Source organism: Portunus trituberculatus, chromosome 16 (genome assembly GCF_017591435.1).
Source record: "Portunus trituberculatus isolate SZX2019 chromosome 16, ASM1759143v1, whole genome shotgun sequence".
Taxonomy (NCBI): domain Eukaryota; kingdom Metazoa; phylum Arthropoda; class Malacostraca; order Decapoda; family Portunidae; genus Portunus; species Portunus trituberculatus.
In genome coordinates, this window is record NC_059270.1 from 2,159,742 (window position 1) to 2,184,004 (window position 24,263).

Sequence of the window (24,263 nt, forward strand, 5' to 3'; positions counted from 1 at the left end):
AGATTATGAGAAGGTGCACCGCCGCGGCCATCAACAACAAGGCTCAGCTGCTGGAGTGAGGACCTCTGTGTTATTTCCCGTCTGCTGCTCGCCCACTGCCTCCAAACGCTCCGTGGCGCCTATGCATGGACCATAACTATGAATTCTCTGCGAAGGTGGTTCTACAGGCCCCGGGTGAGTCACATAGAAGAAATACAGACAGACAGAGAAAGCTGGGGAGGGTTGGCCTTGGGGAGATGCATTTCCGTGTCTCGCTGTGTTAGTCTTTACCACAGCTTGTCATTACTGGCGCCCCACTACGCCTGCCACTGCTTGCTGGGTGTCAAGGGGGCTATTTGCTGTGGGGGAAGCTGCCCATGGGTGCCTCTGGTTTGGGGGGGTGTGTCATGCCTGGCCACCGCAATTCTTATGCCAGGCTTCTCAAAACCTTCTGTGCTTCACCTCCACTATTTTCAAAGGGTTTATTTAAGTTTATTCGAGTTTTTTAAGGTATTTTTGACGGTTCTAGAGCTAGATTGACATGATTTCTGCCTTATTAACTGTAGAAACACTCTAGAAAACCCCGCTATTCATCACTGTGGCCTTGGAAAATAGTCTTGGTGAGAGAGCAAAGCGTTTCTGAATACGGAGGTAAAATTCTTTGTTTGGTTGTGTTTGGCATTGTGTGTGGCTTTATTTTAACCTTCAGCAGTGTTTTAGTTAGCTTATTACAGGTGGTTATCTTATTAGTGGTGATCTTAATGCGTTTCACCATCCATGAGCACCAGCTGGGCCATGAGACACCCCTGCCCTTTGCTCTTCCTGTGTCACGGTGTCACCCGAGCCGCGTGACGGTGATGTGAGGCAGGCCAGGCAGGAAATATGGGGCAGCGCTAGTGTACACATAGCCAGGCCACCAGTGAGCCACACCACCACCTGTCAACACCATTGCATAACTGTGTGTGTGTGTGATGGGTGTTCATATTAATTTCTTCAATACCAGGACATGTTTTCCTATTCATTCTGGTTACTATTTGATATTCTACAGCTTCAGAAACATATATGGGGATTATAATAGTGAAAACTCTAGCCATTAATCTTCTGACCTCCATAGTTCCTTTCTAATGTAAATAAAATTGTCTAATTGTACCCAAAAATCAAGGTAAAAATGCATTACTTAACCTATTCAGTACCAGGATGCATTTTCATATTCATTATGCATACTATTTTGCAATTTTACACAGCTTCAGAGACATATATGGGGATTAAAGAAGTGAAGACCTTGGCCAGTAATCTTTTGACACCCATATACCCTTCCTAATGCAAATAAAACAGTCTAAATATACTCAAAACTGTAGGTGAAAATGTGTCTCGGTACTGGAGGATTAAGAACTTTTAGAATACCTCACAATATTTAGCCCACTAGGACTGGCATGACTGAATTAACTGAATTATCCTCCTGAACTGAATGCATGTGAGGAAAAACCAGCCCTAGAATTAATGAGAGGTAACCAGGAAGTGTTCAGAGTCACCCAGGGTTAAGATATTCAAGGTAGAGATAAGTCTGTCTTGAAGAGGAATGCTGTGTGTGCCTATCATGGCCACTGTTCTTAGATTAGTTGTGCCATGGCTCTGAAGCAATGGTCTTGTCTTAACCCCTTCAGTACTATAGGATGCATTTTTTACCTCGAGTTTTGGGTGTGATTTAGATTATTTTATTACATTAGGATCTATGGAGAAGATTAATGGACAGATTCTTCACTATTTTAATTCCCTACATAAGTTTCTGAAGCTGTATAAAGTCGCCAAATAGTAACCAGAATGAGTATGAAAATGTGCCATGGTACTGAATGAATTAAGTGAATGGGGAACCTTTGAATCTTGGTGAATAAAATAATGAAAGTATATGTGTGTGTGTGTGTGTTTGTTTTCAGGTTCATATACACTTTGTTACTAGTGCTTTGTCATGTGTCTTGGGCTAAACATGTGGAAATTTGTGTCCTTCAGGAAAAAAAAAAAAAAAGCATGCAAATATGATGCTAGAGTGATGTGATGTAAGTCTCCGTTATGTGGCAGAAATCTCGTCACTTATTAACACCTTCAGTACCAGAATGCATTTTACACAACTTCAGAAACTTATATGGGGATTAAAATAGTGAAGACCCAGGCTATTAATCTTCTAACCTCCATAGATCCTTCCTATTGTAAATAAATTCATGATAAAAATGCGTCACAATACTGAAGGGGTTGAAGACGAGATGTCGGAAGCCACTCTTAATTCCAGATGGCGGAAGAAAGTGTATGAACGTTGGTACACTTCAAGGCATAAACACAGCCAGTATATGTAGTGGATAGTGGAGACATTTCCTATACAGATTCAACTTATTTTTTTGTAAGTTATCTATATGTATCTGTAGTGATTATAAGGAAATTCGGAGTGCGATGAGATTTACTGTCTTGTGGTGAGAGCCTTCATATAGTATGTAAGTTTTGTATTAGGAAGAGTACATTTGTCTTTTGTGTTAATATGTATCCAAAACACACTGCTTCTGTCACCCAATATTCCCTGATCTTTCTGTTTAAGTAGTAGTGTTGACTAATGCTTCTCTCTTGAAACTTTTGATTGTGTATACCTGCTAATGATATGTAAGATATTTCATGCTAGAATTTCCTCCTCTTCTTCCTCCTCCTCTTAGCTATAGTTGCTCTTCTCTCCTCTTTTTCTTCTCGTCTTCTTCCTTCTCTTTTATCTATTTGTATGCTTCGTTCTTGTTCTTGTTCTTCTTGTTCTTCTTCTTTTCTCTCCTTATTCTTCTTCTCCTTGTCCTCCTCCTCCTCCTCCTTCTCCTCCTCCTCCTCCTTCTCCTTCTCCTTCTCCTTCTCCTCCTCCTCCTCCTCCTCCTCCTCCTCCTCCTCCTCCTCCTCCTCCTCCTCCTCCTCCTCCTCCTCCTCCTCCTCCTCCTCCTCCTCCTCCTCAGTAACAGCTCCAAGACAAACAGAGACAGTCAAGAGTCCTCATACTTATCTAGTAATTTATAAGTACTGTATATTTGCACATGGAACTCCCTGTCTGCTTCTGTATTTCCATCTTCCTATGACCTGAACGCATTGAATAGGGAGGTTTTGACGCATTTATCCCATTCTTGTGGCTAACTCTCACCAACCTGCATGGGGACTGGCTTCTAAGTGGGCTGTTTCATTTGTTTTCTGTCGCTCTTGGCCAGATTTCGCCTTCTTACATAAAGAGAAAAGGAAAAATGAGTTCTAGAGAGTTGTGGGTGTTTTTTTCAATTTAGCTCAGAAACTTAAGAAAAAAAAAAAAACACAGTATGTAGACTAACCTCTTTAGTACTGGAACGCATTTTCACCATGAGTTTTGGTACGATTAGAAGATTTTACATACATTAAAAGGGTCTATGGAAGTCAGAACATTAATGGCCACAGTCTTCACTATTTTAATGCCCACATAAGTTTCTAAAGCTGTATAAAATCACCAAATAACAAATAGAATGAATATGGAAGTGTATTATAGTGCTGAAGGGGCTGAGTAAATACTGCCTCAAATATGCGCTTTTCATCAAATCTCCGAAACTTTAAAAAAAAAATGTGATATGGCACCTAATCTAACCTAACCCAATCAGACTTAAACCAATCTGTATAACCCATCTTAATCCAGTGAGGCTCTGTAAATTAATGTACAGTATGGCAACTTGACCTAACCTTTAGTAGACTTACACAACTAATCTCGGTGACATTGAAAAGTGAAGAATGGTCAAGTGTTAATGGCTGTGTAAGGTAAGGAATGCGTTGTTGCTCTTAGTGATGTGCAGGAAGTAAGTCTTTCCTTGTATGAGTGGTTTGTTGACTTTGACTCAGCAGTTTGTGCCCAGGAAGTCTTCCTTGTTTGTTCTGCCCACTGCCCTACCCATCCCACACCTGCTGTCTGGCTGTATGTCTGTATGTCTGTCTAAATGTCATCCTTCTTTCCTTTTTTTTCTTTTTTTCTTTTCTTTTTTCTTTCTTTCTCTATTTTTCTGTTTTTCTTTATCTCTCTCTCTCTCTCTCTCTCTCTCTCTCTCTCTCTCTCTCTCTCTCTCTCTCTCTCTCTCTCTCTCTCTCTCTCCTCTCCTCCTCCTCCTCCTCCTCCTCCTCCTCCTCCTCCTCCCTCCCTCCTCCCTCCCTCCCTCCCTGTCACATGTCACAGAGCCAGGCAACCAGTAGAAGACCACAGGAAGAGAAAGGTCTTAGCAGTAGGTAGGTGGGTGGGTGGGTAGTGTGGTCATGTGGGGGACAGTAATTGGAGATGTTTATGCGTAGCTGCTGGTGTACTGGTCAGAGGGACACCACAAGCTTGGAAGAATGTGCTTATTCATCATGATCTCTTTGCTTTACTTCACACACACAGAGATGCTTTGTCCTCTCAATCTGTCTCTCTCGCTCTGAATCTCTTGTTTTCTCTCTCTCCCACTGTTGCTGTGTTGATATTTGGTTTTTAATAGCTGGGTATATTTAATTATTAAGATTGTGGTGATAAAGTGTCAAGATAAACATTTAGAAGTTTTTAAGAGCATTTTATTAATCCTTTCTATACTGGGGTGTCTTTTTACCATGAGATTTGTGTCGAATGAGACCATTTTATTGACATTAGGATGGGTTTATGGAGGGCAGAAAATGAATGGCCACAGTCTTCACTATTTCAACCCTCCACATGAGTTTCTGAAGCTGTAGAAAAGCACCAGAGGGAATATGGAAACACATCATGGTGCTCAAAGAGTTAAGATATTTTTACTAGCATGTAGCACGTATTTTGGTAAGAAGAGTCTGCAGTGAGTGTCTTGGTTTGATGTGTGGAGATGATAATGCTAAATTGCGTTTCCACATTTTGTTCTCAAGTTTATTTTAGATCATGTTGGGTTAGGTTAGCTGTTTGTTACTTTATTTCATGTGCCTTTTATTTATTTAGTTTATTTTTCTTTCATTGTGTATGTGTAGTAATAATATTTGTAGGAATATTAATAGTAGTACTTTTTTTTATCAGTGGTGGTAAATGGCTTTCATGTTGTGAGTTTTGATGTGTGTTGTGCAATATTCAGAATTTTATGAATAATCATTAAATCTTTATATCATCCTACTACGCAGCAGGATGACGTTTTGTGAGAGAGAGAGAGAGAGAGAGAGACTATCTTGAATCTAAAAATAAATTATCACTAACTTCAATGTCTCGTCCTTTCATGCAGTTAGAAACTAGTAAATATGAGAGAGAGAGAGAGGGAGGAGGGGGACATGAGATTTATGAGCCAGGCTTGTCGTTGTCTGCCTTTGAACTGAAAGGTAAGGGAATTAATTCAGACGCCCTTGTTAACATGTACCTTTCAGCTAAAGTAAACCTCCACAAAGGAGTGCATTTCAGAGTAGTATAAGTGCATAGCTTGGTTTTGTTTGATGTGACATGATTCATAGGAACTGTTTAGTGTAGGGTAGTTGTCAGTCAGTGAAGTGAGTGAGTGGTGGTGGTGGTGGTGGTGATGCAGCATAGAGGTCATGTGGTGGGCAGACATGGCTTGTGTTCTGTATCCTTGATATTGTTGGTTCCCTGCCAATGTGCTACACTTGTAAGGCAGTGTTGAATGTTATTTGGCATAATGTGAGTCCTGATCCCTGCTAACCTTAGGGAAGGCTTTGTCCTGCAGGCTGAAGATGATTTATGTGTGTGTGTCTCTAGTAGTGGTGAGTCACAGATAGCATGAAATGAATTGTCATGACTGGCAACACTAGAGAGTTATTTCTAGCTCATTTTCCTTGTATTGCCGTAGATGATGATATGCTGTGGGGATCACTTACATATGACACAGGTATATGTTTACCTTTACAGTGTTTGAATGTACAACACCACTAGAGCTGAGCTGTGGCCACTGGTATCAGTCTGTCATGAACACACGTCATGGCATTACTACATGACATGAAGTATGGAAGGATAGCTATAGCAGGAGTGTCCTGCCTTCCATAGCAGCTGGTGTGTGCTAGCACTGCATTCAAAACCATCTTGTAATATCTGCCATTGTCACTTTCAGTAACAAGAAATCTCATCTAGTAATTTCAATGTTTGTGCTTCCCCAAATCATCTCCCATGCAGTGATGAGATTGAACCATTGTTGAAGATCCTTTTGTGATGGTGTATAGAATTTGCTTGATAGCTTTAGAAGGGTGGATTAAGAGGGGTCTGCTGCCTCTATTATCTTATGGTTGTCATCTATTATGACACCTAGAATTGGTGATGATCTTCATTGCCTCGTGGCAATGGGTTCAAGTAAGAGTGTAGTGCAGCAGCATTCAACAGGTAGCGGTATATTCATACAGCAGAAAAACTTGATATCCTTGAAGAAGTGTGTATTGCATAGGAAATTTCTAGCACTCATTAGAAATCTGATCTTTGCAGCAGGTGTCAGTGTTGCCATCTTTGCATTGGATATGTGTTGTTATTGAGTGACAATTGTTTAGCATCATAGGGGATGTCATGTCTATTCTTATTCCTTTATTGTTTTAGTTAAGAACTGCTATTTACATGTGCAAAATATATCTATTCATAACATATGGAGGATTAAAGAGTGTGTTCCTCTTTAATATATGAGGAAAGCCAAGGTCTCTGAAAAGTATATGAAGATATTATTTTGTACTTCTGGATGGTAGAAAGCATTCTTTGCAAGACAGCAAGGCTAAGTGCTCAAAACTTTAATGATATTGATTTACCAGCAAACCTCATATTATGCTTTCATTTTGCTATGAAGTGCCTCTGTAACATTGTGAGATGGGTGGCACATAGAAAATATAGTAGAGTAATTGTCTGTCCTTTGCTATAAGGGAGTAACACTTTTCTTCATGGACTGGAAAGTAAAGCTGATATGCCACTGAGTATCATTATGTAATTTACTCATCTGTTTGCTTCCATTTCTTTGTGTGTGTTTATGTGATTAACTCATGTCTGTGTTTGCCTCATGGTCTTTTTGTGCGATTGTGTGATTAACTCATCTCTGTGTTTGCTTCCTCGTCTTTTGTGTGGTTATAATTAACTCATATTTGTGTTTGCTTCCATTTCTTTGTGTGTGGTTGTGTAATTAACTCATATCTGTGTTTGCCTCCCTTGCAGAAAGATGACCGCTCCCTCATGGCACAGTTTTACTTTGCCGATGAGGAGCTCAACCTTGTGGCGGCAGAGCTGGACAGCTTTGATGGCCGCAAGGACCCGGAGCGGTGCACTGCTCTTGTCAACCAGCTGAGGCACTGTCAGGACAGGGTGAGCCATCTTGCTTGCTTCATTGTATTGATGTGTTACTTCCATTATGATCAGATGAGATGTATCAAGAGTGAGCCATTTATTATTGTTATTGTTTTATGCATGCACTTATATTTCCCATACACTGCACTGTCTTTGTCCTTTACTAACACTAACTAGTCAGCATCTTTTGACACACGTCTAACCCTTCAGGAAGTAAACACGGAAGCCACAAAATGCCTGACTTCTGATCTCTTTAAAATTTTTTGATTGGGGCAGAGCAAATTTAGTATTGTTCAATGCTCAAAAACTCAATTCCTCCATCTATCAACTCAACACAGCCTTGTAAACAACTATCCCCTCTTCTTCAGTGACACTCAACTGTCTTGTTTTTCTACATGGAATATCCTCAGTCTGTCTTTTATCTATAATCTAAACTGGAAACCTCACATTTCATCTTTAGCTAAAACAGTTTCTATAAAGTTAAACATTAAGTTGTCTCCACCATTTTTTTTTTTTTTTTTTTACCAACCTCCTAGTGGTAATTCAGTACATGCATGGACAGGGTGGAATCAAAAGCTATTCATCTTATCAGCTCTTCTCTAACTTATCATTATTGTTTTTATTGTTTTTATGGTTCTCTTTATCTTTTTAGGATTTTTCTTTGTCTAATTGTTGTTTTGTTGCCTTTAGCCAGTGCCGCTCCTACTTTAAAAAGGAAAAGTGTCTTGTATTCTCTTTTGTTTATGATGAGCAGTGGGATGAGATTGTCTGCCAGCCACATTATGCCTTACATAACCACCTGGCTTACCATGTACTGAAAATAGTACAATATATGAAAGGAACATGACCATGTACATCAGTATCACCTGATAAGAAGCATTATCAGCCTTGGTGATAGCTGGCCCCTCTTCCTTCCCCTTGGTGATGTGACAAAGCATCCTTGAGTTTTGACAGGTTGTGTTACTCAGGGATTAAGATAAGGACTAAGTGTATGGCTGTTGTGACTCAGATTCTCAAGTACTCTGTAGAGAAGGAAGTCACTCAGGATGATGCCTTGCAGTCTAAATCTAGCACAATGGATGAATTTGTATGTGTAAGAGAGAGAGAGAGTATTGTAGTAGAATTTGTGAAAGATTGTCAATGGAGGAAGGCTCAGATGGTGGTGTGTGATGGAAAAGAGAGTAGCAAGCAAGAAATGAGTGACTATTGAACATTATTGTGAAAGTAATATAGATGAATTACTTGATCTCTAAGGAAGGATAATTAGATGAATGTGTTCTGTGTCATTGAGCAACAGTGCATCACTCAGACCTACAGTACTACCTCAACTTCAATACTGAGATGCATTTTTACCTTAATTTTTGGATATCATTAGACTATTTCATTTGCATTAGGAAGGGTCTATGGCAGTCAAAAGATTAATGGCCAGAGTCTTTATAGCTTTGAAGCTGTATGAAATCGCCACATAATAACCAGAATGAATATGAAAATGTGGCACGGTACTGAAGGAGTTAATGTGTCAGTAAGCTTCAGTTCTTGTCTTGCACTCAAACCTCAGGAAGAGCTATAGCTTCTCTTACAATAGGAAATAGGTAGAATACACATTGCATATGGCTGGTTAATGTATACTTTGCTATTATAAGATTTGCATTAATGCTGCTTTTCAAAATTAGACATGTTGAACTAAGTTGGTACAGTGGAACCATGCATGCTTTGGGATCTGAGGGGTCTCCAAGCTTTGAATCCTCTCCGATGTCCGAGTGTAGGTTGGCCTTCCTCATTCAGGGCAAGGGTTTCCTAGTGGGTGGGCTTTGAGATAGGAGGTACCTCAAAAACTATCCCTTTTAGCCCATAAATCCCTATGAAAAGCCCATATGATGTAAGTAAAAAACAAACAAAAAATGATAATGGAGAAGTGCTGAGGTTCTTGATGTCTGTCCCCAGTGGTGGGTGCTGTGATGATTGTTCTGTGTTCGCAGGTACTCAACATCTGCATAGAGATGATGGATGAAGTGATCCCCAGCGAACGTGCTGCAAGAGACTTCCGTGTCAAGTTTCCTGATGATGTGATGCAGGAGAACCTAGCTGGTCAACTGTGGTTTGGAGCTGAGGTGAGGCTGATGTCTGGGGCTCACAGGGCTTGTCCAAACAGGAAGAAAATACAACGTTGAGTTATAGTAGTTATAGTATTAGCAGCAACACTTGTAGTATAATAAGGATGGGATTTAAATGAGAAGCAAGTGTTCCCTCTTTGTATTGTTAGTGTATAGTTGTGATTGACATGAGCTTATTCTGGTTTTCAGTGCCTTGCAGCCGGAAGCAGCATCATGAACAGGGAGGCAGAGAGCTCTCAGATGAGACCACTTGCCAAGGCTGTTACCAAAACCATCGAAACAGTCAGGAATTTACTACGGGAACAGGTGAGTTGGAAATGTCGCAGCAGTGCTGGTGGTTGTGGGAAATTTATTGTCAATAATAGAATAGATGTAACTAAGATATTTATTCTTTGTCTTCATCCTTTTTATGATTTTCTGAGTGAATGTAAGGCATGTCGCAAAAACTCATGGTCTGACTCTATTATCATGAGCCTTTTGGCATATGGCTTTTCACAAATTTGCTTGCCTGTGGTGCTGTTAAACTTTGTACTTAGCAAATTATCAGATTAGAGCCTAGGTGTTAATGATAACCTTGCTCTCTCTCTCTCTCTCTCTCTCTCTCTCTCTCTCTCTCTCTCTCTCTCTCTCTCTCTCTCTCTCTCTCTCTCTCTCTCTCTCTCTCTCTCTCTCTCTCTCTCTCTCTCTCTCTGTTTTGGTCAGAGCACATCTACTATTGTCATCACTTAATCCTTATTGCAGCACTAAGCAGAATGGGGAAAATTCTGGTCTTAAGAATAAAATAAAATGTCATATATCAGTATTTTGAAATAGAATCTTTTTTTAAACCTCAGTCAGCTTCAGACATTTCATTGAGATGTTTTTCATTACCATGGTGTAAGTAAGCATAAGATTGTTGCGTGTCAGTGTTTGAATTACATCTATAAAGATATAGGTTGACTTTATCAGTTTGCTGCTCATATAGGGATGAGCCCTGACTGACTAAACAGCAGATTTTGATAATGTACAATTTATTTTTCCTGCTAGATTTTAAGACTACTCCTTTCTTGTCAGTGCCTCAAGCCAGTGCCTGAATACACAGAGAAGATCAGAGAAAGCCTCAAGATCTTTGACCGCTTGTTTGCTGAATTTGAGCTGAACTACGTGAGTGCAATGGTCCCTGTGAAGAGTGTGGAGGAGCATGATGTGCAGCAGAGTGTGGTGGTGCTGTTCTCAGAGACTGTCCAGAGGTGAGTGAGGGTTGACATATGACACCTTTATTTACATACTGCCCTCTTCCTCCTATGGTTGTTTGTATAAAATTCTTCATTTACTGTCTTGTACCAATCCCTTCTTTTGTTATGTGAGGACTTTTTACAATGGAAAAGGTGAAGGAGTAGCAGTACTTGTTCAAAATGCTCAGGTACAATACATTTCATTCATCATTCTTCTAACCACTTCATTCTTTATTTGCAGAGCATTGAAGTTAGGCCTTGCGACTCAAGACCAGGTAGATGACTATGACCCGGCCCTCATGTTCACTATCCCTCGCTTGGCCATTGTAGCCGGGCTGGTCATGTTTCCTGATGGCCCCCTCAACCTTGACCGTGAGCCACGCTCCCTCTCAGAGCTCTTCCGGCCCTTCAGGGTGAGTGCTGTGCTGGCCTTGTCAACACATTGCTCTGTGTCTCCATTGGTGTTTGCATAACATGTGTCCTTGTACTTGAGGAAAATAACCTGTTCTGACATAGTGAACATGTTTGATGATGATCCATGCAGTGATCTATTAGAAGAGTTTTATTTTTCATGAGTAAAATTGTTCAATATGGGTTACATGTTGTCATCAAATTATCTTTAGCTACTGGATGTTTACTTGACTAAAATGAAATGCTGTATTTTGAGATGTAAGGAGTTTTTCCTCTAATGATCTTTTCTATAATTTTCAAAATTATTGATAAATTGACATCAATTTTTTTATATGACTTGTGTTGTCCCAGACTCTGCTGACCAAGATCCGTGAGTTGCTGTGGACCATGACATGTGCTGAGTTAGCAGCTCTGGAGAAAGCCCTTTGTTCCATGGATGAGCCTGATCCTACTGCTGCTCCAACATTGGCTGCTGAAACACCACCCAGCTCTGCCTATGGCCGTGCTGCCTTCACCTCAGATTTTGTTCAGAAGTTTTATGCAAATCATCCTTCATGTCGGATGGTTCCTCCTGAGCTGGGTTCTCTCGGTGCCCCAAGCAAGAAATCCCATGACCATCGCAAGCGAGAGCGCACTGGTAAGAGCCGGAGCTCCCGCACTCGTGCCCGACAAGAGCGTCAGAGTGAGAGATTTCTTGCCCGGCTCACTGCATCAGGAGAGGACAGACCCCGTGCCAGGCGCAGGAGCCGCCGCCACCACCACCACCCACGTCCCCACCAGCCCCGTCACTCACAGCCTCCCCCTCTTCATGACAGTGACAGTGGAGATGAGGCTCGCCACCATCCTGCTCGCATTCCCCCTCCCCCTCCGCTCCCACACTCTCAGGATCATGCACATTCTCATCACCCTCATTCCCAGCAGCAGCCCATGACCAGAATCAAGACTATTGCCTGTTCCTGTGGCTCCATTCCTCCAGAAGCTGCCCAGACCTCTTACTTGCCCAGTCCTGGCCATTCTGCTCAATCCCAGACTGACACTGCCACTACCTGTGATACTTCCTGTGATAGCACCTCAGTCCCTGGCCTTGAGGCTCGGTGTCCCTGTCCTTCCTCAGACCCCAGTGATGTGACAGTGGAGGCAGAAACCTTGGTGCAGGCAACAGCCCATCTCTGCCTTGCTGAAGATGAAGAACACGAGAGGCCAGGCAGGAGTGAAGGCCTCAGTCCTGTGCCAGAGGCCTGTGTTGCATCCAATGATGCAAGCCATTGTAAATATTCAAGGGAAGACAGACAAGTTCAAGGGGAGTCCTGTGAGAAAGCTGGGGGTGCTGATAGCAAACTGCACAAGGAGGAGAGCCCTGGCACTCCTCAGCGAACTGCTGGCCCTCACACTCCGGAGAGTGGTCGCTGCTCCAGTGGCTCCACGTCACCTTACAACTCTGGTGCTGAGGATGATGAGGAGGTGGCCCTTGCCCTCCAGGCTGCTGAGGTGGCAGCAACATGGAGGGCCCGTGCCAGGTGAGTGCCCTGAGATGGGGGAGTGTCAAAGATAAAAAAGCATCAAAATCTTATATTTCCAAAATACACCTGTTTACTTTGGTTTCCTTTATACACACTTCTGCTTGAGAATATTCACCAAATATTTGATGGTAGTTCTGTCATTCTGCTTTCATTTATATGGCCAAACTTGTGCACTCTGCCAGCTCTTAACACTTCTTGATGAATTCAGTCCAGTCTAATTTCTCAGTTTTAATGCTTGTTGCACTATCTCTAACAATATTACTTATCCACTTTGTTATCAGTGTATGTCAAGGTCATAATCTTAAACACAATGTCTGTCACTTGAAAATAACTATTTACCTTCTGTGTACAGGGAGTGGCTTTGTTATAAGTCCAAATCTTATCCCCACACATGCACCTTGCTATTGCTTTAGTTTTTACTCTACCTTAACATCAGTTATTTCACCATTGAAATTTGGTGTCATAGTTTTTTACTTCCATATGAACAATGTTTGGAATATTCCAGCTACTTTCCAAATGATTCGGTGTAGAGATGACTGACACACTTCAGTAGATCTTAGTTTGAGAATTTGTGAATTTTAGATGTTCCATTCTTTGTTTTCTTTTGTTTGTGCCATCATGCTGGTTCTGGTAAAAGTTAGTTTCGAAACAATAGATAAGAAAGTTGAAATGTGCAGCAGGATTTTGCAAGGTTTAAAGCTGAAATGTTTGGGAGACATTCCAGGATATGGGAAACTACTGGAACATTATGAAGTTCCTTTTAACAGCTCTTTGTTACTTGCTCACTTCAACATTTGTTATACTAATTGTTATCTATGTTTTTGCTCAGGTTCACTGACACACAAGACCTTATCCACCGCCTGTTTGTGTGTATCTCTGGTGTGGCAGACCAGCTCCAGACCAACTATGCCAGCGACCTCAGGAAGATTTTGAAGTGTGTGTTCTTAATCAACCAGAGCCCCCTAGAGGAACCCCCACCACCACCCAAGAGTCTGCACTGCCCTGAGGAGAATGAGGAGGAAGAGGAGGAGGAGGAGGAGGAGGAGGAGGAAAGACATAATTGGTCTGCCTCCTCACCAGTGCATTCCTATGGTGAAGAGGAGGAAGGCATGGAAGGCCATTCTCTTGAGGGCAATGGTAGGACAAGGCTTGTGCTTACATTGCCTCTGGTGTTATCTTGACTGTTCTTCATGTTTTTATTTTTATTTTTTTCATATTTGATTGAATTTCATTTTATTCTTTTATGTATTCATATGATTGTTTATCTGTTTGTTCTGTTCTTTTCTCAGATGCCATCCCACTTGTGCTGGAAAAAGCTGATTATATGTAGATGGATATAAATTGCATACCATGTCATAAAAGACAACTGGGATATATAAGGGATAGAACCCCCTATATAAAACTCAATATTCTCACATAGTTTGAAAAAAGCAAAAGGAATGATTTTTTTCCTCCATTGGCGTAATGGTTAACATGCTTAATTCACAGTTTGGCTCTTTGTGTTTTAAATGTTAAGCAGAGTGGCTTATTAGCAGTAAGTTCTGTTCACCCAGCAGAAAATAGGTACAAGAAGTAAAGTTATGATCTTGTAATGTGACAGGTGTTGGAAACTGACACTCCTTTCATATGTGTTTGTTTCTGTCTGTCTGTCTGTCTCAGAAGTGACCACACATGAAAATTCATCTCACTTTTGCCAAAACAGTACTGCAATTTGTAACTCACCTTCCACAACCTCTAATGCACAAAACTCTTAGAATCTGTAGTAATGCAAATTTTTTCAGCATTATTATGTGAGACCTGAACTTTTGCTTTCTTTCTTAGTTGTGAGCTGAGACTGTTAACCACTACATTGCAGCATGGATATATTGGCTGTGTGTGTGTGTGTTTGAAAACAGTGATTAGTGCCAAGGGACTTCGATTATGCATGCATATAAAATAAAACAAAAAAAATTGATATTACAGATAAGTACTGTTTTATAGAGTTCTCATGTGTCTTCACTTTCTCAAACAGTATCATGCATTGCCTTTACAGTGTTGATAGTCTTCAGGCAATAATGAAGTTATCTTATTGATTGAGGTACTTCACTCTGTAGTAAGGCAAGCAATGTAGAGGTTGAAATTCAGTCACAAACTCATCCTGACAAAGAAAATATCTATACATTTGTTGTAAGAATTCATCTTGAAAATTAGCCAAAAAAGGATATACTGTTGATATTCTTATAAAATTGCATGAAAATTTCAGCCAGATACCTGTACTTGAAGTTTTGCAAGTAATGAACACCTGAGCTGCTGCTATCTGCTTCCCTTGAAGGCAGTGGATTTCTCCCGGTTCAAGAGTGAAGCGAGGGCCAAATGTCTAGCCGTCTTTGCAGGCTCTCAACTTCAAATACTATTTTCTCACATTTCCATTTGTCTTGTGCTTCACTGGTGCAAAGAGAAACTATTTTGTGGAAACACAGACAATCTTCACTGTTTCATTATAATTAGTAAATTCCTTATACATTACAACTTATTCCTTAGTCTTGCCTTGCTAGCATGATTATGTTTGATAGAAAATATTTCTGAAGTTGCCAGCTGTTTTAACTATCTTGCAGGATAGGGAAGTGATTGCAACAAAAGATTCTGGATAATCTTACTGTTCTGTTTGAAAAGTATCTATAGCTTGGATATTTTTTAAGCTTTGAACCACTCATCATGTTAACAGGAGCAGCAGCAGCATTTGTATTCTGTCTCCTACAATAATGATAAGAGATACAAAATTATCACACACTCTGGATTGAGTTATGATCATTTGTAGTTTTCTCATGCATCCTTCTCTTCCCAGACTCAGAACGACTCAGTGTGGAGAGTGCAGAAGATGCCCTTGTGGTGATAGGAAGCCCTGAACGCCACCACACTGCCACCAGCACCACCTCTCTCTCTTCCCCTTCAGACCACTATCATGACCACCATCCAGAGGAGTACTCTCCCCACTCCTCACCACCACTGTCACCATCTTCATCACTTCCCCTTCTTCCTCCTCTACCTCCACCACCACCTCCCCCTCATCACTCTTCCATGGACACAGCAGCAGACTATGACACCACCCCTCCTTCTCCTTCCCTCTCTTCCTTCCCACCTCCGCAATATTTCTCGCACCGCCACCACCACCCTAACCATCACCTTCTTAGTCATCTTCCTCCCCCCACCTCCCCAACAGACATTCCCTCTCTCTCAGCCAACCCTGAGGCTATGGTGAGCCAGGCTGCCTCTCCTCCTCTTGTGTGTCCCCCTTCAGTCCAAGTGCCTGCCGCCATATTCAACGACCACGCTCTCATGCAGTTCTCCGAGGTAACGCAAGTAGGTAGAAAACATCAATTTATAGGAAAATGAGTAGTGTAATGCTGGATTATTTATGTTTGGCATATATATGTAATGTTATATTGACTAGAGTGTAGTTTAGTGTAGAAATTGTTTTGGAAAAGCACACTGGCATTATTTCATGGCTTGCATCATTATCTTTGGTTAAGCTCTAAGCATGCTGACTTTTCAATGTTTCAAGTGGCCTTACATTATCCTGAGTTATGCTTTTGTTTACTTATAAGAGGTGAGTCAAACATTAGAGAGTCCATAAGGAATGCATGTCACATCTAGCCACAGCTGCAGTGAACTTAGCACACAAGGTAGTGGGAAGGCAAAAGTTACATATGTGAATATTGTATGTATGTAGTGAGAGAAGCAAGCAACATTAGAACAAAAATGTAGAATCAAAGTGGCATGCAAGACAAGGGAGACTGGTAGCTGTGTCACAGGATGCACCAGTTATTTTTATCTGCATCCATTCTAGTTATCTTTACCAATCCTCTCTGCTTGGCCAAACCATCTTAACACTTCCAACACTTCTTCCATTATCACACTTTCTCATTTCTCACTTGATTTTTACACATTGGCATGACATTACCCCATCCAGTGTTGATGCTCACTGGAATAGCATGCTGCTCATCAATATTCAAATGCAGTACTCGGGTATGTGTGTTTGAGCTGCACATTTATCAATAGGAAGTGATATGAGCACACTACAATAACTAAAGTCAGTTCATCCGAAGAATCCAAGCCGAAACTGCTAGTTCGGTTGGCAGCCCTGCCCACCCCCGCCGCCACTGAACCTTCCCGACACTTAAATTTTCTTCAAGTTCATTTACTTTTCTTCAAGCTATAAACTTGTATATCTATTGAGTTAAGTGAAGAAAAATGAATCTACTTGAAGAAAATTTAAGTGTTGGGAAGGTTTAGTGGCGGCGGGGGTGGGCTGCCAACCGAACTAGCAGTTTCGGCCTGGATTTTTTGCATGAACGGACTTTAGTTGATGATTCTGCCTGTCAGCAAGTGAATGCATATTTGTGTTTGTGTCTGTGTCAGTTGTCATGTCTCAACACTCAGATCTGTGTAGTGTGGTAAGAAATGCACATGTGGTACCAAGGCCAGTATTATTAAACACTTACCTCTCTCCCCATCACTACTTTTCAAAGGCTTCACTTTTCTAACGGTGTTTTTATGGTCATGATGATGGACTGCCAAGATTTCTAGATTGTTATTTGGAAAAACTGTCTTGAAAACCTGGCTAGTTGTCTCTGTGGCCTTGGAAAACTGTCATGGTGAGAAAGCAAGGCGTTCCTGAATACAGGCGCAGGTATCATCAATAGTTTGTACTCTCATTTAAGAAGGTAGACAATAATCAGAATGATACAGTTACTTGGACAGGTGAATAGTGAAGATGGTAGGTAAATCTCAGGTTGACCCAGGAATACTTTACTTCTTGGGTCAAGCTGAGATTTGTCTACCACTTTCATAAAACAATGTTGAGGAACTGTAAAAAATCTGATATTTTATGAAACTTTTCTTCATGTATTTCTCTCCATTCCACCATTGACAGGCCTCCATTCCCCCTAATGTGGAGCTGCTGCCCCCAGCCCAGGTCCAGTATGCTGAGTCCTTTGGGGTCATTCCAGAACCCTTCTCCAGGTCTGCCCAGGAACAGCAGGTAGGAATTTATAGTGTATCTTCTCTTTGGTATATGTTAGATGACTCAGGGAGTGTTCTTTTAATGATACACAACTTTGAACTCAAGTTAACCTGAGTATTAAGTCTGAGCCAGGATTTTTTTCTAAGCCTTAGAAAATAACTCCACCTCCATGTTCATGTTCATTTATTAGTGAATGTTTTTTTATCATCTCTGTTATGCTCAGAAACTCATGTCTTCATTTTGATGTCCCCATTTTCTCCTCATCTCTTCTTTTCATATTCTGGTAATGTAAACAAGAACACATGAGAATGAGAGAAGGTGCAAAAACCATCAGGCCTACACGTGGCAGTCCTTGTATAAACACACCTACACGGTGCTCTCTTGTCAGTTTTGTGGGGTTAACACGCTAATTTTCAGTATAGATCGTAGCTCCTTGAGTTGCACCGTTGATCAGTATATGAGGTAATTGCAACAATTTGTTTAGATTTATATATTAGTATACATGTAGGGTTTGATATTATTATTATTACTATTTTTATTTATTGATTTTTTTTAGTTTTTATTTATTTATTTATTTATTTTATTTATTTTTTTTATTTATTGATTTTTTTATTTATTTATATATTTTTTTTTCCTAGCAATTTTTCCTTTGTATAACATGAAAGTCATGATGTTCCTTCTCCCCTTACAGTTGATTGGCGAGGGTGGTCCTCTTGGGGAGCGGGAGTCTGGGAGGCGTCGAGGACCCAGAGTGCAGGAGCCTCCCCTTGGGTACCCGATCAGCAAGCCCCACGATGCATGGCCTGTGGTGCTTCCTTCACCATGGTGCGACGGAGACACCACTGTCGTAATTGTGGCAAGGTGGGTGGCTGCTTAGCTCTTGATTCATGTATCTTTTAACCCTGACAGTCATCATAAGATAATTGGTCAGTCTCTCATAACTACATGGTCATGGTTCTGATGTTTTGAAAATTATGTTTGGTGTGTACATGAACCTGCCTTTGTTGCCAGGTGGCTGATCACAAACTGCATACATGATTAAGTGGAGTTTGTTCACAGTATTAAATTTAGCCAACCAAGACTCATTCCTTATTGATATATAACTAATGTTGACAGTGTTGTTTTAGTAGAGGGGAAACACTCTTCATACTTGACCATATTTAATACAAAATTTTGCAATGATGACCTTGACTGAAGTGTCTAAATGGTAAGGACAGACAGACAGACTTGCTGTACCTTTTTATTGTAATCTGTGGAAGTGTATGTGCTCCACCATGTTGCATTAGTGAAGGAAGAAACAATTTCTGGTCTCACACGTGTAATGAACCATCTTCCACATGGGGTGGTATTGCACTAAGAAGGAAATCATTTTGGGCTGTTTCAGAAATCACATGTTTGAATTTATTGATATCCAGATTAAATGCATTATTTTTTTCATTTATTATTGGTTCATTGTCTCGTGTAAACACAGTAGAAGCTGTAAAACATCTACCCAATACTTTGTTATCCAGGGACATTGTAAACATTTATCAGATGAGTGGAAGGATGTAAGCAAACTAAGAAAGGAAAAGCTAACCAGACTCAACAGGTTAGCTCAAACAGTTAGAAGAAAGTCAACACCCTTCAGCAAACAAACACAAATGCACATGACTAGTGCAGTAATTCCATCTGACATGTCAAAGAATGAAAACATTGTTGGTACAAACAACCAAATGGACACAATGGTGCTGCTTATTTTTTGGTCGTAGCTATGAGAGCCACAGCAAACGTGATCTCCAAAGAGTTTCACAAGGCAGTGAAATGAGAGCCATGTGGTGGTTAATGGATTCTTTGCTCCATTGACTTGAATCTTTCTAGTGTCAGAGGATTAAGACAAAGATTTGTTTGCTTTTTGCTTACAAGTTTTATCTAAGGCCACTCAGTAAATTTGAGCTGATTTTTATGTTGTTAGCAATCTTAACCTTGTATGGTGCATTGTTTGGCCTCAAACTCATGAGGTAAATTTCCAAAATTAGAATGAAATGCTGTCATATACTGTGCAAGACAATTGGCAGCGATAAAATGCTCTAACACTTCGTAGTTTGCACAACACATACAATTCGCTCATCATGAAATTAAAAGAGACCAAAGATTGAGTCTATCATGTTTCTCTCAGTACAGATTATAAAAAGATTGTAAAATTCCCAATTGTATGGCTAAATGAATTCAAAGCCATGTCCAGCAGTAGGTAGTAAAATCAACTCTTTCCACAGTTGGAGAGGTTTTATGGCACAGATACTGTAACTAATATTGATGGTTTTACAGGGATCAAGCACTGCCTTCTCACCTTACAATTACACAAATTCCACTTTTCTTTTCAGGTGTTCTGTGCTCAGTGCAGCCAACATGCTGTTCCATTGCCTCACTATGGCATCTGGAAGGCAGTGAGAGTTTGTAATGTCTGTTTTCTGTACTATGTGACCTTCACCACTGACTCCACTACTACCACCACCTCCTCCTCTTGACCCCTCCATCCAGGAAGCAACCACCACCTGCCCTGGTACTACCTTTACTGAGGGAGGAGCTGGTGGTAGTGACTGGTTTGTTGATAAAAAGAAACACATCGTCTTTCTTTTGTTTTCATGAAGGAAAGAAACATGTAACAGGACAATAGTTATGAATTTCTGTTAGTCAAGGGTAATTATGCAATCTTTTAAGAATTATCATTTGTATTATAGTAAGTGGTGTTGCATAACAGACTAGCCATTACCTGCTCCTGTAGCTGTAGTAACACTGTGATAAAGTCTGAGAAACCTCCTTGCTACCACTCCACCTTCCTTCCTTAAAAGTTGTCTAGTGCTGCTGGGAAAATGCCATGAAAATCACAAAAAATAGGTTACAATAACTTTCCACACCTCTCATGAATCACCCAGGCCTGCACACAAGCCTACCATACACCTGAGAAAGTTTAATTAATGTATGTATGTACATAATACTTTTATGATTTTATGAATCTAAAGAAGAATCAGTGAAGAAAGTTTTTTTTCTTTACATTTTCTCATACTTGTATCCTGCTTTATAATTCAAAGCTTTCATTTGGCACATTTTGCATGCTGTGTATAGCTGCTCCATACTCAATGTCAAATACATTCCAGGAAAACACAATTACTTAATTTGTAATACACATTTTATTGTAGACAAAATTGCAACTTTCATACAACAATTTGAGAATCACACAAAGGTAACAAGTAATGATGAGATTACCCGCCCGGATAGGAGTATATGTTGAATAGTTTGAGTGAAGTGAAGATGGTGGTGACATGAGTGACCTTGGCAAGACAAGGCAGAACAGCATAGCCATTACTTATGTTTTGTATGCCACATTTCTATACATTAATCATATGTATGTCATTTTTACAAGCTATGTCAGGCAAATTTAGTCCTTTTTACTTTGTATTTATGTTCTACCTTTCTTTTAAGTGGACTAACTTACAATTATGCTGACACACACACACACACACACACACACACACACACACACACACACACACACACACACACACACACTCTCTCTCTCTCTCTCTCTCTCTCTCTCTCTCTCTCTCTCTCTCTCTCTCTCTCTCTCTCTCTCTCTCTCTCTCTCTCTCTCTCTCTCTCTCTCATGCACACAAATACTAGCATATCAGTGGTGTGTGTGTTACGCATGGTGGTTATAAAGCTTAGTGGCCGTATTTCCTTTACATCGAAGGATTCAATTTGTAAGGTACAGTTGTGTGAAAAAAGAAAATAGAATAACAATACAAGTAATTTTATAGAATTCAAAGCCATGTCCACCAGTAGGTAGTAAAATCAGCTCTTTCCACAGCTGGAGAGGTTTTATGGCACAGATATTGCAATATTGGTGGTCTCACAGGGATCAAGCACTGCCTTTTCACCTTGCAATTACATAAACTCCACTTCTCTTTTCAGGTGTTCTGTGCTCAGTGCAAAGAAATTTGACTTCAATCTCTCTTTAAACAACAGTGATGAAATTTATGAGCTTATTAACTTTTCTATGTGGCTCTCATGCATTACAGACATATATTTGATTTAAGACCTGCCACTATTGATGAGGCAAGATGTAAAAGAATACATTTGAGGATGTCACTGTTATAACACTAAAAAAGCATGTAGTAGTTCTAGTTTCCACCACAGAGATGAGTTAAGTCATTGTGAAGTGTCTGTTGAGGTTTTCTCCAAGCCAGAGTATGGAAACCAAAATGTTAAGGTTGGTAAGAGATTCTTGCCAGATTGAAGTGAAAATCTGCAGAGGAATATATATTTTTTCAAGGAAATAGAAGGGAATATTTTTTTTAGCTACATCCCATCATTTTGTTTTATTTTCTGAAACAAATTGTAGATTGTCAATATATTTTTTCTGTACTGAGATGTTTAAGTTTTTTTTTTAGAACAAAGTTGTACATGTTTAACTTGGTCAGTAAGATTTCTATTACTTTCCTGCACAAACAAAGCAGTATCCAAGAATGAAGAAGCAAACATTTTTTTTCTCTTTTCGTTTAGAATGTGTAAGTCGTACACACACTGGCATTCACACATCCCAAGACATGCATAGCCAGCCCTGGCCGCCACGTGCAGCTTCATGATCTGATTGTACACTTCAACAACAGTGGTGAAACATTGAATGATTTGACATTAAGTGAGGGACAGTTTTAATTTGTTGAACCTTTTGTTGTTAATGATGTCTATTTTTATCACATAGTTCATGTATTGCTAAACATTTATTATGTACAGTTTGTATGCCTTTAGATGTTAATATGTCATTACAAGCAGTGTTTTCTGTACAGTTTCTAAGTCTCCTGTTGATAAATAACCATTTGTTTTATACATTTTGTAAGTCTTTTTAAGATGTCCATATATCATGCAGGCTTGATATTGATTATCCTGTTCTGTCCTGTAAATATTCTAACAGTGTAATTTGGGAAGGACCTGGTTTGTCCTTCTGTAGTGTGAATAGCAGGTGTACATGCATTTTTTACTGTCAACAAACATTAGCAAAAATCTGGGATGAAAAGCATTTTGCTCCTGCAAGGGCAATTACAAAGTATAGTAGACAAATTTGATGGAATTGCCTTTTCCTTCAAATAGTGGAGTTTTCAGTGCATATTGCATCATCTTACAAATGGACACACTTCCATGCAACATACTTGTGAGTTCAATCAGAATATTTTACAAAGTAATACTATAACACTACTATTTGCAGTTTCAGTATTTCCATAACTTCTGTGAAAACCTGTTATTGTACACTCACAATGATTACACTGTTGAGTCAAGACCTCTGAGGAATAGCCTGCTGGAGGTGCTGCAATAGTTAAGGTTGTACCAAACTCTAACCACAAACATTCTGGCAATAATACTGTAACATCTTGTGGCAACTAATGAGGTTTTATGCACTTATCCAGTATCCTTTATTTCAGAAGCATCTAAATTGGATCACTGACAGTAAGGGTGCATTGGTACAGTAGGGTGCAATGAAATTAACAAGCATAACATTCCCAGCTATTTTTCATCAGAGTATACCATCTCTTTTGATTTCATGTATCAGTGGACCAGCCTTTATTAGTTTAATGAATAACAGCAATGAAAGTTGTTTGTGAAGTTTGAAAAAATAAAAGTTACAAGTTATTATTTTTTCCTTTGCCTCTTTTGTATGAATCGGGATGTCAAATTTGTGGGTGACATTATTTTGCCACAGGTTTTATTTTGTGAAATTTTCCAGAAATTTATCTGTATGCATCAGGGCTTTTCAACCCTTAGCAGAGTATACCAACTCTCTTGGGGACTCAATTTTTTACATAAAATATTTAACTATTTTGTGTTCCTGTATTTCTACTGTTATTCTTTTTTTTACATAATATATATATATATATATATATATATATATATATATATATATATATATATATATATATATATATATATATATATATATGAAAATAATGGTAGCAGATAGCAAGAGATGCAACATTGCGGTGGTGAGAAAGAGACTGAAGACAGTCGGTCAGAGGAAAGGAACTGATAAGACGAAAAGCTTTCGCTTCCACTTTATCTAATAAAACGGTATGAATGAGGCTTTATCGAGGCTATGCCACTTCCTCTCCGCACATCAGTAGCAACCACCATGGTAATGCTGCTATGATTTATTCAGATCAGGCTAGCAGGCTAACATATTCGAGTAATGGTTTTTGTACATGTAAAGACAACGAAGGGAAAGATCCAAAGATCCTGTAACTTGAAATACGAGGAACGTCAAACCTCTGACACAATACTTGAATCATCCATTTTGCCATGCGGCCAAAATATAAATGAATAAATAAAACAAAATAAACACAAAAAAATGTTGCCTTATAACGAAGTCAGTGAATGAAGGACAATGAGATAGATAGCCAGAAGACACAGGATACAGACCTCTGAGAACAAAACAGCTCGTACAGAAAGGAACAAGGAAATCCTGAAGGCTGAGATCAATCATGAATGTTTTTTGCCATACGTAGAACACAATGTAGGAAAGAAAAGAAAAGGGTTTGGAGTCCCGATAATCTCCGTGCAGGCAGCCACCCACAGATTACGGAGTTTTGTAAGATGAAGGTCTCGGCATACTTGAAACCTCAAGCTACATGACTGCCAAAAACACTGAATTAAGTCAACCTTGCCCAGTAGTTGTTTGTAAGGAATACTTTGGAATGCAAGAATAATTGTACTTGTGTTTATTTA

At 39.8% G+C, this 24,263-nt stretch overlaps 1 protein-coding gene across 1 annotated transcript; it reads left to right on the forward strand.

Moving 5' to 3' along the window:
• LOC123504468 (lateral signaling target protein 2 homolog) lies at window positions 1-23,174 on the forward strand. The gene is given in 13 exon segments (XM_045254994.1): window positions 1-174; window positions 7,124-7,270; window positions 9,232-9,363; window positions 9,556-9,672; window positions 10,420-10,595; window positions 10,822-10,993; window positions 11,343-12,508; window positions 13,341-13,648; window positions 15,336-15,850; window positions 17,424-17,531; window positions 18,205-18,277; window positions 18,280-18,374; window positions 19,874-23,174. Coding segments are annotated over 13 exon segments (3,189 nt in total). The 5' UTR covers window positions 1-138; the 3' UTR covers window positions 20,018-23,174.
• Window positions 23,175-24,263: the final 1,089 nt, after the last annotated feature.